Below are 16,230 nucleotides of genomic sequence, written 5' to 3' on the forward strand. Positions count from 1 at the left end.
CCCATTCCTATAAATGCACCTTTTGGTGTGTAATGGCTCTACTGAGGACAAAAACAGATAAACAGTTAGGAATGAAGAAAAAGAATGACAAAGAGTAGGGCAGAGAACATCAACATAATGTTTACAACACTAAAACTAATATACCATGAAGTTTTGGAAACACTGCTATCATATAAAGTGTAATAAAAAAGCATTTGACTTTTGCACGCTGGTGTTTTAGCCACTCAATATTTTACAGATTACACTCTCAAAGTATTCCTAAGAATGGGATAAAATACGGAAAATTCTTCAGTCACAAACAGGTTTATCAAGGGAAACACATATTCTGGGAATTCTATTTAAGGATGACTTTTAATGTTACTTCAAAACCTTCCAGAGACGCATTGGAATTTCCTGTAAACATGATCTGTAGTCTGAGACTTGCCAGATTCAGCTATAGGCCTATGTCAAAGCACAGTGGGAAACTGGTACCACTGTTAGGAAAAAAATCCAGAAAATTGTAAAGTTACTGAGAAGCTTTATGTGTCAGTCTGTGGCTGTGTGTGGAAAAAATGGAAGCATCAGCTACTGTAGTAGTATGCACAAAAATTGGTCATGAAATTACAAAATCCTTAGGAGTCACTTTTGAGAACTCTGGGATGACAAATGAAACACCAGAAGGTCAGAAACTGAAACACAGCGCCTGTATTTAACGTAAGCTATGGAAAAGTGACTTTACCTTAAACTTCAGTTATCTGTTGATGATTTAAATGTTCTAGTTCTAACACTTGAAAAAGGAGATGAGTAACCATCAGTCATTCTGATTTTTTAGCCTGTTGAAAGCAGAGATGCACCACTTCCCTAATTTTTAAGTTGACACATTTTCAAATGTGTTTGAAACATCTGTTGACACATCTTCAAATGCCCTCTTTAGGTGTTTCTGAGGGCAAGCCCAGGCACCGCCATCCGTGAGGGGAGCCGGCCCTACGGAGAAAGCTGTGCTTCCCTTTGGCAGTACCCATTCGCTGACGGCTTGGGAGCCTGAAGGGAGCCGGGGAGCACCAAGAACGACCTGGGCAGGGAACCGGCATCGACTTATGTGAAATCCCAACGGCCGAAAAGCAAGCACAGGGCCGGGCCGCGCAGCGCTGGGAACCGCGGCGGAGGAGCTCCTGGCCGAAACAAAGGGGCGCTGAGGCGCCTCGGGCCCAGTGTTGGGGTCAGCGAGTCACTGCTCCGCCAGGGACCGGGGCGGGGGCAGAGGGCGCGGTTACGCCGCCCGCGGGGAACGGCCGGGCCGGGCCGGGCCGGGCCTCGCCTCTCCTCTCCTCTCACGGACCAGGCCGGGGCTGACGGTGGTCTCGGACCGGATCCGCAGGGCAGGAGGGCGCCTCGGAGCCGAGCCGATCCCCGCCCCTCCTTCCTCCGGGCCCACCGCTTCCCCCGCCCCGCGCCTGCGCCTGGCACCGCTTCCGCCTCCGCACCCGCCGGCTGACGTCCCTTCCGCTGCGAAGCGTTTCCGTGCCGTCACTTCCTCCCCCGCCGCTGTGATCACCGTGTCCGAGAGGGGACTCGCCTCCCCGCCCAGTCTCCGCGCGCGCGCGCCCCGCCGCCGCCGCCGCCGCCCCTCCCCTTCCCCCCGCAGCCGCCGCCTCCGGGGCCGCCACCGCCGCCATGGCCATGAGGCAGACCCCGCTGACGTGCTCCGGGCACACGCGGCCCGTGGTGGACCTGGCCTTCAGCGGCGTCACCCCCTTCGGCTACTTCCTCATCAGCGCCTGCAAGGGTGAGGGGCGGCGGGGGGCGGCGGCGGCGCCCTTGCTGCAGCCGGGCCGGCGGGGAGGCCCTCGCCCGGGGTGGGGGTGGTGGGCCGCCCTCCTGAGGGGGATGTCGGCGGTGGGCGGCGCCGGGGCCCCGTTCGCCCAGCGAGCGGCTGGTGCCGGAGGGGCGATGCCGGCGGAGGGACGGTGCTGCCGAGTGAGAAAGGGAGCGGGCGGCTGGTTTTCGTCGTGCTCGATGGCCGGCTGGGGCTGTCAGAGCCCGCGTTCGTCCAGTTTGGATCCAAACTGGGGGCGGGAGAGGAAGCCTCGGAAGGGTTTATTTCTAAAACTGCCCGTTTCTGCCGACTGTGCACGTGTGCCGTGGATTTTAAAGTGAGCTCCCGTTTAAGCAGGGCAGGGCCTTGCTGGGCATGGAATGGTGACGTCTGCCTCCTTTCCCACGAGAGTGCTCTTCTCGTTGTGTGCACGGCGTTGCCCCGTCATACGCGTATATGTTAATCCTATGTATGTATTCACAAGTTTAAAAGGACATTCCCTTCTGCCTTGGAGTGCTTCCAGTTGAGCTCCGCATCTTATTGGGCGAACAAGTTTTTGATGGCCTCCCTGAAAAAATAATCACAGGACAGGCTTTCTATTTCTGATTCATTTTTGCAGCATCTCTGTGTTTTAATCATGTATGATTATAAACACAAGACTTTTATTTTTGAGTACCGTTAATCAGAAAATATTGTTCCAAAGTAAAAAAAAAAACAAACCTGTTCCTCCTGAAAAAAACTTGAGTAAAAATAAAACCTAAACAAAGCTCTCCTTTCTATCTCCCTTCTACCTTAATACAAACCTAAAGAAAACTTTCATCTCATTTGTAGTGGTATTTTAATGTCTATACAGTTTTAGATACATACTGCAAGTACAGCTGCATATCTAAGCTCTTCAGATAAACTCTTCTATAAAGAATAGTGTCATAAAGTATGTGGTATTTCTACATGCTAGTGTAAGGGAATTTTTTTTTTTTTTAAAAAGAAAGCTTCCTTTATTTATCATGTTACCTGAATATTGGTTTTGTTTTTGTGAAGATGGTAAGCCTATGCTGCGTCAGGGCGACACAGGAGACTGGATCGGCACATTTTTAGGTCATAAAGGTGCTGTTTGGGGTGCCACTTTGAACACAGATGCCACTAAAGCAGCTACAGCAGCAGCAGATTTTACAGCGTAAGTGGTTACCTGTCTTTGAAGTCTGTATTTTGATTTTAGTCTGTAGTGCTCTTTGGTGATATATAGCTGTAATAAATTGCTGATTCGTTTGTTTTTCTTCAGTAATTGTTAGCTTATTTATGGCTAGCCACATTAAACCCTAAACTTTTAGGTTCTTGAAAGCAGCTACAGTTAAGTCTGTAGTGATGAGCAACTGTGATTGTTTCTCAGTAAATATACTTAATTACCATAACAGTTTGCTAGAATAACATTTCTATGCGGCTCTAATCTCTGGCACCGTAGTTACAGCAGAGTTGAAGGAGTGATTTTTATTTTGCTTCTACCGGTTAGCTCCTTTTTATTATAGGAAAACTCTTGTGAAAATTCTAGTGAATTATTTCTTTGATGTTTTTTGTTGTCCATTTGTGGTGTTTGCAGCACATATTAGTATTTGGCAAGCTGAATCCTGTTAGCAGAGGGCCATCTTGATGAACAAAGTTGTAGAGAAGAACTACCTTTGTTTGAAAACCAAAATGGTAGTTAGTCTGAGGTATCCTTAAGAAGAGGATAAAGGAAATGGTGGTATAGTTGAAAAACCCCACAACTTTAGTAAAAGCATATAAAGTATTCTCATTTAATAAGTGGGTTATAACTTAAAAGAATGTAACATTTATGATAAAATGTTATGATGATGTTGGGAAAGATTGCTTACAAAGTAATCTGACTGTTCAGGTTGATTTGTCCTGCTGCTACTAAAACATAAATGTTTTCTCTTGCTCTTTAGCAAAGTGTGGGATGCTGTGTCAGGCGATGAACTAATCACATTGGCTCACAAACACATTGTCAAAAGTGTGGATTTTACACAGGTATGAAAAACCTTTATGCCTTATTTGCCAGGGAGGTAAACTTCTGAGTACATTTTGCTTTTAGTTACTTTTCGACTTTTTACATGTGTATCTTAACAAGCAAATAAGGTAGCTTATTGCTTCTAGTTTTTAAGCTTGTAACTTAAATGTAATAAGTGTGTTAGAGGCTAAGAGAAAGAACTGGTTTTTTTAAGACTCATGGATGAAGGCTGGTATTTTGATTCAAAATAGAGTTGACCCTTTATAACTTCTGTTTCAGGATAGCAATTATCTGTTAACAGGTGGACAAGATAAACTGTTGCGTATCTATGACTTGAGCAAGCCAGAAGCAGGTGAGTCTGCTTTTTAGAACTGATTCTCATTTTTTGGAGTTAAAAGTTCTGAAATTAAGAGCTGCTTTCCGTTATGAATCACAAAAGACAAAGTTGGGGTTGTTTTACAATGTAGTGTCTACAACCTTTTTCTAGAGTAAGATACTATGTATGTTTTAAGTTTACACTTTTATAAGTGAATTAGAGCTTATAATAGACTTCAAGGATTGCTTGTCTCAGTTCAACACAGACTTGTCAGAAACAGTTCTACTTAATTAAAATTTAGTCATCTGAAAGAAAAGAGACTCCACATATTTAAGCGTTTTTGAATTCTTATTGATACTGGGCTACTGATGATGGATATGAAGCTAGAGAACCTTGATGTTAAACTGGTGAAGCTTTACAAATTTAGGCAATCAGATAGCCAGTTTACTTTTATCCTGTTTCAGGAATAAGATCTACAGATGGATTCATAAGTCCTTGAAGTAATTTTACAGTTTCTAGTAAATGGAAAACCATATAGTTTAAGAAAGCTCCCAAACTGCTGCATGACACTATTTCATTTCCTTACGTGTATTAAAATATTTGGCTTTATTTAAGAACCTGACGTTGTCAGTGGACATACTTCTGGCATTAAAAAAGCTTTATGGAGCAGTGACGACAAACAGATTCTTTCAGCTGATGATAAAACTGTCCGGTAAGGAAAAGTAACTTTCAGTTTTCTAAGTAGCACACTTTTGTTTGTTGTCATAATGTATGTGTGAAGATAGTTACGGTTTTTCACAAAGGATATAAGTAACACAGGTTATTTGATCCTAGATTTTTATATCTGCATGCCTAATACAGTTCTCTCCTGCTGTTAGAGACACAACTTTTGCAATAATTCTAATAATAATTCTAATATACCCTAATATACCCTATAATAATTCTAATATACCCGATAAGAAGAGGTGGTCTTTGAGAACTGCCTAGTAGAATAAACTTATGCCTTTCATAATCCTAGAGAAGATGCATTTATAGACGAGTTCTTGTGAATATGTGTTGTGTTGAGGTATTGCTGCCTTGTCTTCTGCAGTCCAGCCTTGAAAGATGCACAAGGCATGGACTAGCCAGTGACTGGGATAAACGACGGGGAAGAGTATCTGGAAACAGTGCACTGTGGATAGACATGGCCCTCTTTCTCTGCCATGCTGATAAGCTGAGTAGGCTTTAGTGTTTTTATAAGATGGCTCCTCCAGTTACAGTTAAATCTTTTGTTTACTTTACGCCCGATTGGTAGGAGATGTGCTGGAATATAGGGAAACCTGGCTGCTGGGGAGACGAATTGACAAAGACCCTTCCTCAAACTACGCTGTCCAGAAAAGAAGGGCAATGTGCCTTACTGCTTCCTCAGCTTTCTGGCTCGTAAGACCAGCGTTACCTCATGCTTACCTGCCTGACCATTCTTATGACACAAAGGAGAGAAATAGAATAGTCTTTTCTGCTTTGTGGAAGGAAGGATGGGAGGGTGAAGTCACTGGTGCAATTTCCTTGTAGTCCCTTTTCAGCTCCAGTTTTTTTCGGTTTCATAGATAGGCAAGAGCCTAGTCTTGTTTATTTTTCTCTGAATTGCAGAAATAGAGATGCAGCAGTCAGCTAATGAATGAAGATTCTTGATTGTCACAGCAAAACAATTTGACTTCTGGTTAGATAGCTCTTGCACTCCTAGATCGAAAACTATATTATCTTAAATGAATCTCTGTTCGTTGTATAAATTGGCATTAGTACTTCTTTGCCTTGTGAGGTATAAAAGCAGAATGGAATCTTCAAGCCTTGCTTCTGGAAAGCTCTGTTGCTCAGGAGACTCATAACAAGGTTTTTAATCTCTAAGAGAATCCTTGAGTAGTTAAATGGTATGTGTACCATTTAAAGTTGTTGCATTAAGCTTCAAAAGTAGCAGTATTTTAAAGTAAGCATGTCTTTGTTCTCGCCTAGGCAAAGTTTTAAGATAAGGATGCCACTGAAAATCTGAATTGCCTGTAGAATCAAACCACGTTCTTTGTTAGGTGGAATTTTTTATCCAAATCTTGCCATGAATGGGAGGTGAAAATTATTTGATTTGCTTAAGTAATCTGAGAGTTTGGTTTTTACCTTTTTGTTTCCTGTTAAGCCTCTGGGACCGGAGTACCATGACCGAAGTGAAGGCACTAAATGTTGCAATGTCAGTGAGCAGCATGGAGTATGTTCCAGAAGGACAGATACTTGTGATAACCTATGGGAAGACTATTGCTTTTCATAGTGCAGAAACGTGAGTCCAAAACACAGTTTTCACTGGTTGAATAATGGGCTTGGTTGTGGGTAAAAAATGATTGTACGAGGCCAAAATCACCAAGTTGTCAGAACTGGTGTCAGTAGACGTCTTTGGTTGCCATCTTGTCACAAGGAAGAGTGCAGAACAACTACCCTTTTCTAAAACAGTGAATCCCAACTGACTCTAAGATGATAGACTACAGTTTTCGTATTTCACACTAGTTGTAATTGTGGTTAAGTTTCAGCCAGGGTTCAGTTCAGTGCTTTTCAGAGAACTAATTATTTATACATATCTATGATGTCTTAAGAAAGCAAGACACACACTTAAGCATATCCTAGAAAACAGTTCTGAATGCGTGAGCCTTTCGGTTTGCTTATTCTGAACTTGTTCCTAACTCGATGAGCATGATCTGCAAGTATTAAAATTAGTTTCAGAAACTGTGTGTGGGTGTTTTCACTTTTTCTTAAAAGCAGTTGCGATTTGTAGAATCACAGTTTCTTTGCTCTCCGGATTTATTTTTAATGAATTTTGTTAACAAACTTTTCCCCCTCAGTCTAGAGCAGATCAAATCATTTGAAGCACCTGCTACAATCAATTCTGCATCACTTCACCCTGCGAAAGAATGTTTGGTTGCAGGTGGTGAAGATTTTAAACTCTATAAATATGACTATAATACAGGAGAAGAATTAGGTATGTTTGTCTTCTATAATCAAAAATTAGTTCTGACATGGGCATTAGATTAATGACATAATGACTGATTATGAAAGTCGTGCTCAAATAAGGTCTTGGCATAGCATGCTGAGCAAGAGGATGAAAAGATATGTTACCAGTATACCTAACATTGTTACTCTGGAACTACTTAAAGCCTCCATTAAATAGCTCTTTGTACCTACTTAAAAAAAGTTAAGTCATTCTGTATTGCTGCAATACCAAGCTGTATGTTAACTTAAGTGTCATTCTATAGCATTTATTAAATATGTTTAATGAGTTGCAGCTACTTGCTTTTATGAAAGATGTGATACGTTTGTGTTCTTGTTAATGGCCAATTATATTTCAAAAAAAGTGTATTTCTAAGTTTGTCGGTTGATCCTGTTTTAAATTGTTTTAAATTGTATGTACGTGGAGTGCATGGCTGAAGGAGCAGAGCATGGGTACTCCATGCTACTGGCTTGTTTGTAGTTTTGCCTAGAATAATTACGAGCCATTTTTTTGTTGCTGTTAATAAAACATTAATATGTTACCTAAATGAGAGATGGCTGAAATACCAGTTAATAGAAACTTTATTTTGTGTCAGAAGTTAAACACTGAGACAGTGCTTCCCATCAGTATTTTTTCCTTCTGATCAGTTTTTACTAATAAATTTCAGCTGCTGACTGAAATTTGAAATTAATGGTCCTGGTATGTTCTCTTATAGAATCGTACAAAGGACACTTTGGTCCAATTCACTGCGTGAGATTTAGCCCTGATGGGGAGTTATACGCAAGTGGCTCTGAGGATGGTACACTAAGGCTGTGGCAGACAACAGTAGGCAAAACCTATGGTCTTTGGAAGTGTGTAGTTCCTGGTGAGTGTGTGCTGGTTCCTGGTGAAACTTGGCTCCTTCATGGGCACTTTTTAAGTAATATCTATCATAAGTGGTAAATGTCATCTGAACTTCATACGGTAACTGTACTGCCTTCTGAGGGTCTCTATCCACTCAAGTCTGTTAGACTTAAGTATTTACTTTCGTAGCTGTTGTTTAAGCAATCAGCTTCAAACTTGTAAGCTTATTGAATATAGATGCTTTGTGGAATGTTAAGCAAATAGTCTAATGTACTTTTGTGTTAGAACAAGAAATAAGAAATACCACTTTTATAAATCTTAAAGATCTAAGAATCTCTAGAAAGAAGTGTGTATGATAGTTTTACTTTATATCATACTTTAGTTCTCTAAACTTGGGGGTTGGGGAGCAATGTCTAGAAAACTGCAAGTGAGCATTCATTAACGGATTGCTTACTCAGCTCACTCCCCATAACACTAAATTAAGTGGATTTTTTTTTTTCATGAAGGTATTGACTGGGTTTTTTTGTTGTTTGGTTTTTTTTTTTCCCCCTCCTGTCTACAGAAGAGGAGAATGCAGAAGCAGCAAAAGCAAGGACCACCCTTCCAGGAACTGCAGAGGAGGAAATAGGTAATGCACTGAACTGCCAGCTTCAGCTCAGCTAAGTGTTAAAAGATCAGTCAGGATGGTAGGATTCTTTAATATGGAAGGGGTAGTTTTCCCTAAGTACCTTCTGGCATTTTTCACTCTCCTCAAAAGATCTTTGAGTGTGTTTTCCTGACAGTGACCATGTGGCAAGTGACTAGTGACTAGAGCTGGGCAGACTGAAGAGACGAGGTAGAATAACTGGATCAGGTTAAATGGAAGAACATACTGAACTGGTCTTTATGCAATCCCTGCAATGTTTCTTTGGTTCATATATCTAAGGGGAAGTTAAATAATACCCTTCTTATTTAATTGCAGAAGATCTTGCTGCTGAAAACTCGGATTCAGTGTACAGCTCAACTCCTGAAGTGAAGGCCTGATGACTGCAACTGTTATGCAGCATATGGACATACGAGACTCAATCAAGTGAACAGTGATAAACAGCAGCCTTCCAGAGTGCGCCCACTACATAAGGCAAAGATGGGCAGTAATTGATGAGAATGTGGTGGAACTGGCTAGGTGTTGTCTGTAAGAGAACTGAGTATCAAAAAAAAAAAAAAAAAAAAGACAAGTAGTAGAGTTTTGCTATCGTTTTAGCATAACTGCCTACTGTCTTTTTAAAGACATGTGCAAGCCAAGATCCAGTCTCTCCAATTTCAATTAAACTCATTGTAGTGTGTTTTCTTTATTATGGAGAAGAGATAACATTGGCTTTTACCTTTTTTTTTTTTTTTTTTCTTTTGGAAGTTGGAAAATTTGGTTTTAGTTGAGAAGGGGTTATGTACTAAAAGTGTTTGGGTTTTGTTTCATTGTAACGCTGCTTCTGAACGTTTAACTGTTTTCAGTTGTCTAAATAAAACGCCTCTCAAAACTCATATCTTGCTGTTGAGCGTTGGGTTCATGGAATGGAAAAGCAACCAAGTTAATCATGTAATCCTTTCTAGTGTCTTGGTTTCGTACTATACAGAGGGGAAGCAATAAGAATGTTTCAGTGGTGGTATAGAGGGTGGCAAGTTCCTTGATGTGTAAGCTTTGTGTCTTTTTATTCTTCAAAGTTTGAATGTAAACGTGAGGCCCTAAAATCAAAACCAGTGAACACTCCTAAATTAAACGTGCTGCCTGAAATATTTGGTTGTACATGAAAATCTCAGAGGTTGGCTATGAATCTGTATAAAGCTTGCGTTTACTTCTCCAGACTGGATAAAAAAGTTACTCTTTCAAGGTTACAAATAATATTTTCTTCATTAAAGAACATATTGCCATTCTTCCAATTGTCACTTCCTTTAATGTTATGCTGAAAGGTTTACATAATGCGTTCTGTATGGAATGAAGTTATGCAGAGGTATATTTATTCATATGCCCTCTTATTTTTTTCATATTCATACTTGTCCTTCCTGTTCTTCGGGATATTTTCCCAAGAGTCCAGTAATGTTCTCTTAGAAAATTGAAGCTAAACATTTGGAAACGGGTGTACATTGAAACGTGGGCAATTCTGGCTGAACAATAAAATACTTTTCCATTGTGGAGGGCAGTCAAATGCTGGAACAGGTTGCCTGGAAAGGTGGTAAAGTCTCTTTTCTTGAAGATACTCAAAACCCAACTGTGTGTGGCCCGAGGGCACCTGCTGTAGTTGAGCCTGCTTGAGGAGGTGGTTGGACTCAGGTGGTTGGCAGGGCTCCCTTCCAGCTCCAGGAGTTGGGGGGGGGGGGGGGGGGGGGGGGAAGAAGGAAAAGAATGATACCATGAATCATGGTTTCTCAGTACAATAGCAGTGTTAAGGGGGTACGTTATTTCACAGACTTTATTCCAAAATTAATTTTGCACTTACCTGTTTGAACTTTATTCTAAAACCAAGCAACTTGCAACCCTCTGATTTACAGCTAGTTGTTTCAGCCTCATCACTAATTCCTTAAGGCTTACAGGGCTCCAAATACAGTACTTCACCCTAGAAGCTGTTGATTTTATGGGCTGAAGGATGTGTTTAAAACAAGAAACTTGCCCGCCTCATCGCATGGTGAAACTTGTTGCAGGCTGTGGTGTTAGTGCCATATTTTGGGTAGGAGTGTAGCCTTTCATAGATGCCTGGAGTAGTGTCCTCAGATTTCTGAGCTGTGACCCTTTGCTGCTTTATATGATGCTGTTGTGAGTTTGTGGCTTTTTTGCTAGCACTAAGCAAATAGGGCTAAAGTTGCAAGGTGTTTCATCTAAATGGGAATATTAACAATGTTTAAGGCTTTTTTTCACGCAAGTTTGTGTCATTACAACCCTGGAAAAAAGTAAAGTGTCAGTGGCTTTGTTACCAGACTTTGATTTTGCAGGTGTTAGTAGGAGGTTTTACAAGGTTGGTAAGTTTATAGAGCCTGTTGCGTACGTGTGACGCTGGTTTATACTTGAAGATTCAGCTCGAAGAAAATGGAAGTTGCCTGGGCTCGTTACCATCAAGACGGCAGAAGTTCGCCGTTATGTCCCGCTGAAGGAAGAGGAGATCCTCGCAGCGGCGTCGCTGAGGCCAGCGGTCTCCCCCTGTGGAGGCTCAGGGGCGGGGGTAGGCCTCGGCCGCCTCCTTACCGGCAGCTCGGGCGCGGTGGGCTCGGTGCCGAGGCGGCGGCGGCGGCGGGGAGCGCCGGGGCAGGGGCCAGGCCGGCCCGCCGAGCCCGCCCGCCGCCGCTTCCTGCCCGCGCGGGGCGGGACCGGCGAGGCCGAAGTCTGCCAGCCCCGCCCGGGCCGAGCCGGGCAGCGGGGGCGGGGAGCTGGCGGCAGCGCGGGCCATGACCGGCCGAAACCCGGGCACCGAGCTGGGTAAGGGGCGGGGGGCGTCTATACCGCGTGGGGGCCGCGGGTGGGCCCAGTCCCGGCGCCGCTGGGGAGCGCCGTCAGCTGCGGAGCCTGGCGGGAGCGGGGACCGGGGGGCGCTGCTCGGGCGGGGAAGTGCCGGTGGGCGCCCGGGCGAGCGAGCGTGAGGCGCCGGGCGGCTCCGGGCTGTGAGGCTGGCCTGCCTCCCTCCCTGCCGCAACTCTGCCCCCCGGCTGACCCGCCTCGGTGTGTACGAGCCAGGCTGCTGCAAAACCTTGTTTTCCTGAAAAACCAAAACAGAAATAGGCTGGCGGCTCCTTTAGGTTCTTTAACAGATACTCGGCCTCAGCTTGAACAGCTCCGAGCAGGGCACCGGGTTGTAGGATGGCCAGCACTGCAACGCCTGGCAGCCCTAGTCCCGTCCCAAAGCTGGGCCTGCTCCCCTCTTGCACACCTTTCTCGTTCTCACTGTATAAACCTCCCCCACTCCTTTCTCCCCACGAGCCTCAAAACACTTTTTATTAGTCGGATTCTGATTTGCAAGCTCGGGACTTTACCTCTCCTTATTGTTTGCTCTCTGAAGATTGACAAGGATTTTCCAGGTGTTTGCAGGTGGTCTCCAGGTGCGAAAGGTGACTGTGCCACAGGTAGGGTACAGAGCAGCTGAGAAAGGGTTTCTCTGACATTTCCCGTCTGGAGCTCCTCTTCTGCTGATTGTGGGGGCTGGGGGAGGAGAAAGGGCTACGGCTTTCTGACTTCCCTATCCAGCAAAACCCAACTGCAGCAGTGGAACGAATTAAGGTGATTAGCCTTCTTACAATCTGCCTTTAAGGTAATTTGGTCAATATGAGTAGATGGACAATTAGGTGGAGGAAATACAGGGGTGGCATCATGGCAGCGAAGGACAGCTGGTGTGGAAAAGGGAGATCTGGAAGTCAGCATGAACAGGGTTCAGGAGGCTCCGCTGCATGGTGTCCTGTGGCTACACTCCTGTCTCTAGCACTAGCACGAGTGTTTTTACAGAGCTAACATGCAGTTTAAATGATTAGCCTTCAGACGACTGAGAGTTGACTGTGTTTTCATTCACCGAAATCATTGACATGTAACTCCTAGAAGTGAGGTGTCAGGTTGCTCTCTGATGTGCTTATTCATGGGATGCTCACAGTGACATGTGAGTTTCAACTGTAGCCATTTGAACAGCATCTTTTTGCTGAAACAAACATGTTAATATCATAGTGGCAAAGCTTTAGCATCTGTTAGGAAAAAAGCTAGCACGAAAGTTTGCACATGCACTCCAGTTACTTTAAATGATGTGCATATTGTGCTTTTTCTTACTGTAAATTTAATCTTAGAGTTAATTGTTGGTATGTGTGGGGAGTCCAGAAACTTAAATGTGAAGTCAATTCAGTTCACAGAATCACAGAATGGTAGGGGTTGGAAGGGATCTCTGGAGATCATCTCAGCCAACCCTGACGAACTGATTGTTCTTATCAGTTATCCTCTGACAGACAGGCATACGTGTAAGGAAGGCTGTGCTGCTGAGTGGGAAGTTATTGGAAGAGATGGGCGACCTTGCTAACATGTGGCCGGATCTTGCTGTGTAACCGTAGTCAAGGGAAAAGTATTCAATGTGCAGCTGACCAGCACAACATAGCTGTTGCTTTTTGCACCCACTAAAATAATCTTTGCATATTTTCAAAATAGCTTATATAATTCTTTCTTCTCCTGTAAGTAACCCTCCCCTGCCCAAGAGGCAGAGTCAACTAGTGCTCAGGATTATTAATGGAAAGCACCGAGGGATGGGTGTCTTCAGGGCTGCACCATGTGGCCTCTTCCAGCTGCAACTGATTTACCTGGAAAGGCTTGTCCACAGGTACTTGTTGCCATCTCTTCCCAGTGATCTTTGTTTAAATCAGTAGCAGTCAAAGTGAGCTGGGTTAGATGTGTAGGACAGGCATAGCAGGGGAACGGTGTGGCCATGACTGCATTTGTATTAAGTGGCAGCATGTACCCGCTGTGGGTGTTTCTAACAGCTGCCATATGCCGGCTGCTTTAAAGGGAGGACTGAATCTCCCTGCCGTTCCCTTTCCCACTAAATACACATCTGAAATATGTTAAGTACTATATTTAAGTAAGTTGCTGTATCTTACTTAGTGCTGTATCTTAGCTGGCAGCAGTACTCAGAGGGACATGTTAAACCCGTGCCTTTATCTTTCACGGTTGCTAACAATATGCACTACTTCTGTGACTTAGGCGCTTTGGCTTTTGAAGGTTTTGCCAGCTTGTGCCAGCAGCTTTAACAGTAATTCACGTTATTTGCCCTGTATCTCACAGAGTCTTCTGTAGGATTATAGTTTTCCAACAGGGACACCTAGTGGTAAAATACCTTTTACTTAAAAGTACATTATTTGCGTCCTTTTCTCTGTGGCTGCTATTTCTGTGCTTGTTACCTAATGACGTTATTTAAGCAGTAAATTTCTGATGCTGCCATTAGAAACATCTATTTGTTTATCAATGACAGGCCAAACTCTTCTGAAATGGCATATAATGCTTTCCGATGTGATGTCTCTTTTTTTGTAAAATAAATACATTTTTGTAAAAGCCTTTAATTCATCCTGTCTTTCTGTCTGTCTTTTCTTTAGCAGAAGAACAAGGTGTTTACTTGGAATAAAGAACAGGTACATGTAACACACACAAAAAGACACTGATTTGCATGAACTAGTCAGAGGGTCACTAGTCTAATACACTGATACATTTGCTATCAGAGTGACGTGTAAAGAAGGTGGATCAGGAATTTGACAAGTTTGTCATTCCACAGGGACAGTTTGCAGAGTCATTCTTGGGTTCTCAGGTTTACCAGAATGCCTGCAGGGGCTGAAAGGAGTCTGCCTCTCCTGCTCTGCTCCCAAGGACACTGGAGTACAATGGACCAGATCCTTCGTGTTTTGTCACGTTTCAGAAAAGCATCAGATGCAACTTTTTAATGCTACTTCACAACAAAATACTGAAACATCTGTTTTGTAGTGTAAGCTGGTAGCACACTCCTTTGATTTAACTGCGGGGGTGTGGACATCTGCCACATGGGTTTTCTGTTCTCTGCAGACGGAATTTTGATGCAACAGCTCCAGAAGTCATGGATAAAGAGAGACATTCAGTAACCTTGGGTAGAGGCAGCAAATGGCCCGTAGGGTGTTTAAAACCAAGCAGATACCACAGCTTGTTTGTGTGGAGCCCAAACTTGTGCCTAGATACAAGTCTTTCTTCAGGCCACTCACTAGGGAGACTGGAGGGGGGAATGGCCTAGATGATAACACAAGGTCACAGGGCAAAACAATGGTGGAGCTGATTGCCAGTCACATCGTTTTATCATTTGTTGTATTGATAAAAGGGTAAATCATACCTGACCAACCTAAATACCTTCCATAGTAAAAGCACTGGGTATGCTGACAAGGGGAAAGTAGTGGATATCATTTACTTCAACTTTAGTAAGGCTTTTGACGCTCTCTTTTGCAATATGTCATATCCGAGTTGGGGCATTTGGATAGCTGGATACAAAAATGGCTAAAAACCTGGTTGGATGGTTGAGCTAAGGTGATGGTCAATAGGCCATATTCTTCTTTGAGGCCGGTACCAAGTAAGTAGGGTAATGCAGGGGTCTAGCCTGGGACCCATCCTGTTTAACTTTTTTTTTTGCAATGACCTGGGAGAGGCAATGGATTGCTTGCTAATCAAGTTTGCAGATGAGACTAAATTGGGCGGATCATTCAGAGGGACCCAAACTGGCCAGGTATACACATCAATAGGAGCCCAGTGACATTCAGCAGGGCTGAAGGCAGAGCCCTGCGCCAGGGAGGACGAGCCCCAGCAGCCACCCAGGCTGGGGCCTGCCTGCCTGGGGAGCAGCTCTGCTGAAAGGGGCTGGGTGGGCAGCGAGCTGGGCACGAGCCAGCAGTGCCCGGCAGCAGAGACGGACAGCGGCCTCCCGGGCTGTACCAACAGGGACAGGGCCAGTAGCTCGTGGGAAGGGAGGGCTTATCTCCTCTGCTCAGCACTTGTTAGACAGTATCTGGAAGACTGTGTCCAGTTTTGTTGCACCCCAATAGAAGAAAGAGATTGTTAAAGTGTCACAAGTTCAGCAGAGGGCCACCAAGATGGTCAGGGGCTGGAGCACCTGCCCTGTGAGGAGGCTGAGGGAGCTGGGCTGGTTCAGCCTCGGGAAGCGATGGCTTCGGGGGTCCTAACAGCAGTCTGCTCATGCATTTGGGGAGTGTGTCAAGAAAGCGGAGCCAGCCTCTTCACAGCATTGCATGATGGGATGAAGCGAGACAGCAGACTTGTCTTGATGCAGTGAAGTTCATACTGGATATAAGAAAAAACTTCTTCATGCAGGACAGTCAGGTGGTGGGGCAGGTTGCCCAGAGAGGCTGTGAAGTCTCCATCCTTGGGGACTCTCAAAACCCTACTGAATAAAGCCCTCAGCAGCCTGGTCTGAGCTCAGTGCTGACCCTGCTTTGCACATCAAGTTGGACAAATGACCTTCAGAGATCTTCCAACCCAAATTATTCTATGATTATATGGTCTTTTCCTCTGTGTGTGTGTGTGTATATATATACGTGTATTTATTCTGAGTAATGAATAATTACAGTTGTTTTGCAGAGTATGTTCTTGGAGACTAAAAAAAAAAATAAATCTATCCGTGTTGCTCAGCCCCTCTAGTTGAAGGGCCAGAAATACATTCATTATGTTTCAATTGATATTTTTAATTATAGTTGGTATTTCTGAGCCAATTACATGTGAGAGCTAGCCTGTTGGTAAGTGGCATTTAGATAATGAA

At 44.0% G+C, this 16,230-nt stretch overlaps 2 protein-coding genes across 2 annotated transcripts in view; both read left to right on the top strand.

The window, feature by feature from the left end:
* The first annotated feature begins 1,488 nt into the window (after positions 1–1,488).
* STRAP (serine/threonine kinase receptor associated protein) lies at positions 1,489–9,868 on the top strand. Its single transcript, XM_064459165.1, has 10 exons — positions 1,489–1,765; positions 2,834–2,969; positions 3,736–3,817; positions 4,077–4,149; positions 4,729–4,825; positions 6,278–6,415; positions 6,972–7,108; positions 7,833–7,982; positions 8,523–8,588; positions 8,922–9,868. The coding sequence occupies exons 1-10, from the start codon at positions 1,654–1,656 to the stop codon at positions 8,981–8,983; spliced, it is 1,053 nt and encodes a 350-aa protein (XP_064315235.1). The 5' UTR covers positions 1,489–1,653; the 3' UTR covers positions 8,984–9,868.
* A 1,395-nt stretch (positions 9,869–11,263) lies between these two features.
* Positions 11,264–16,230, top strand: part of DERA (deoxyribose-phosphate aldolase) — a 54,164-nt gene continuing 49,197 nt past the window's right edge. Inside the window, exon 1 of the mRNA XM_064459179.1 lies at positions 11,264–11,402. Within this exon, the coding sequence (XP_064315249.1) occupies positions 11,372–11,402 (31 nt within the window). The 5' untranslated portion in view covers positions 11,264–11,371. The remainder of the gene's footprint in view (positions 11,403–16,230) is intronic.

The sequence above is a fragment of the Phalacrocorax carbo genome, chromosome 1, assembly GCF_963921805.1.
Source record: "Phalacrocorax carbo chromosome 1, bPhaCar2.1, whole genome shotgun sequence".
Classification (NCBI taxonomy): domain Eukaryota; kingdom Metazoa; phylum Chordata; class Aves; order Suliformes; family Phalacrocoracidae; genus Phalacrocorax; species Phalacrocorax carbo.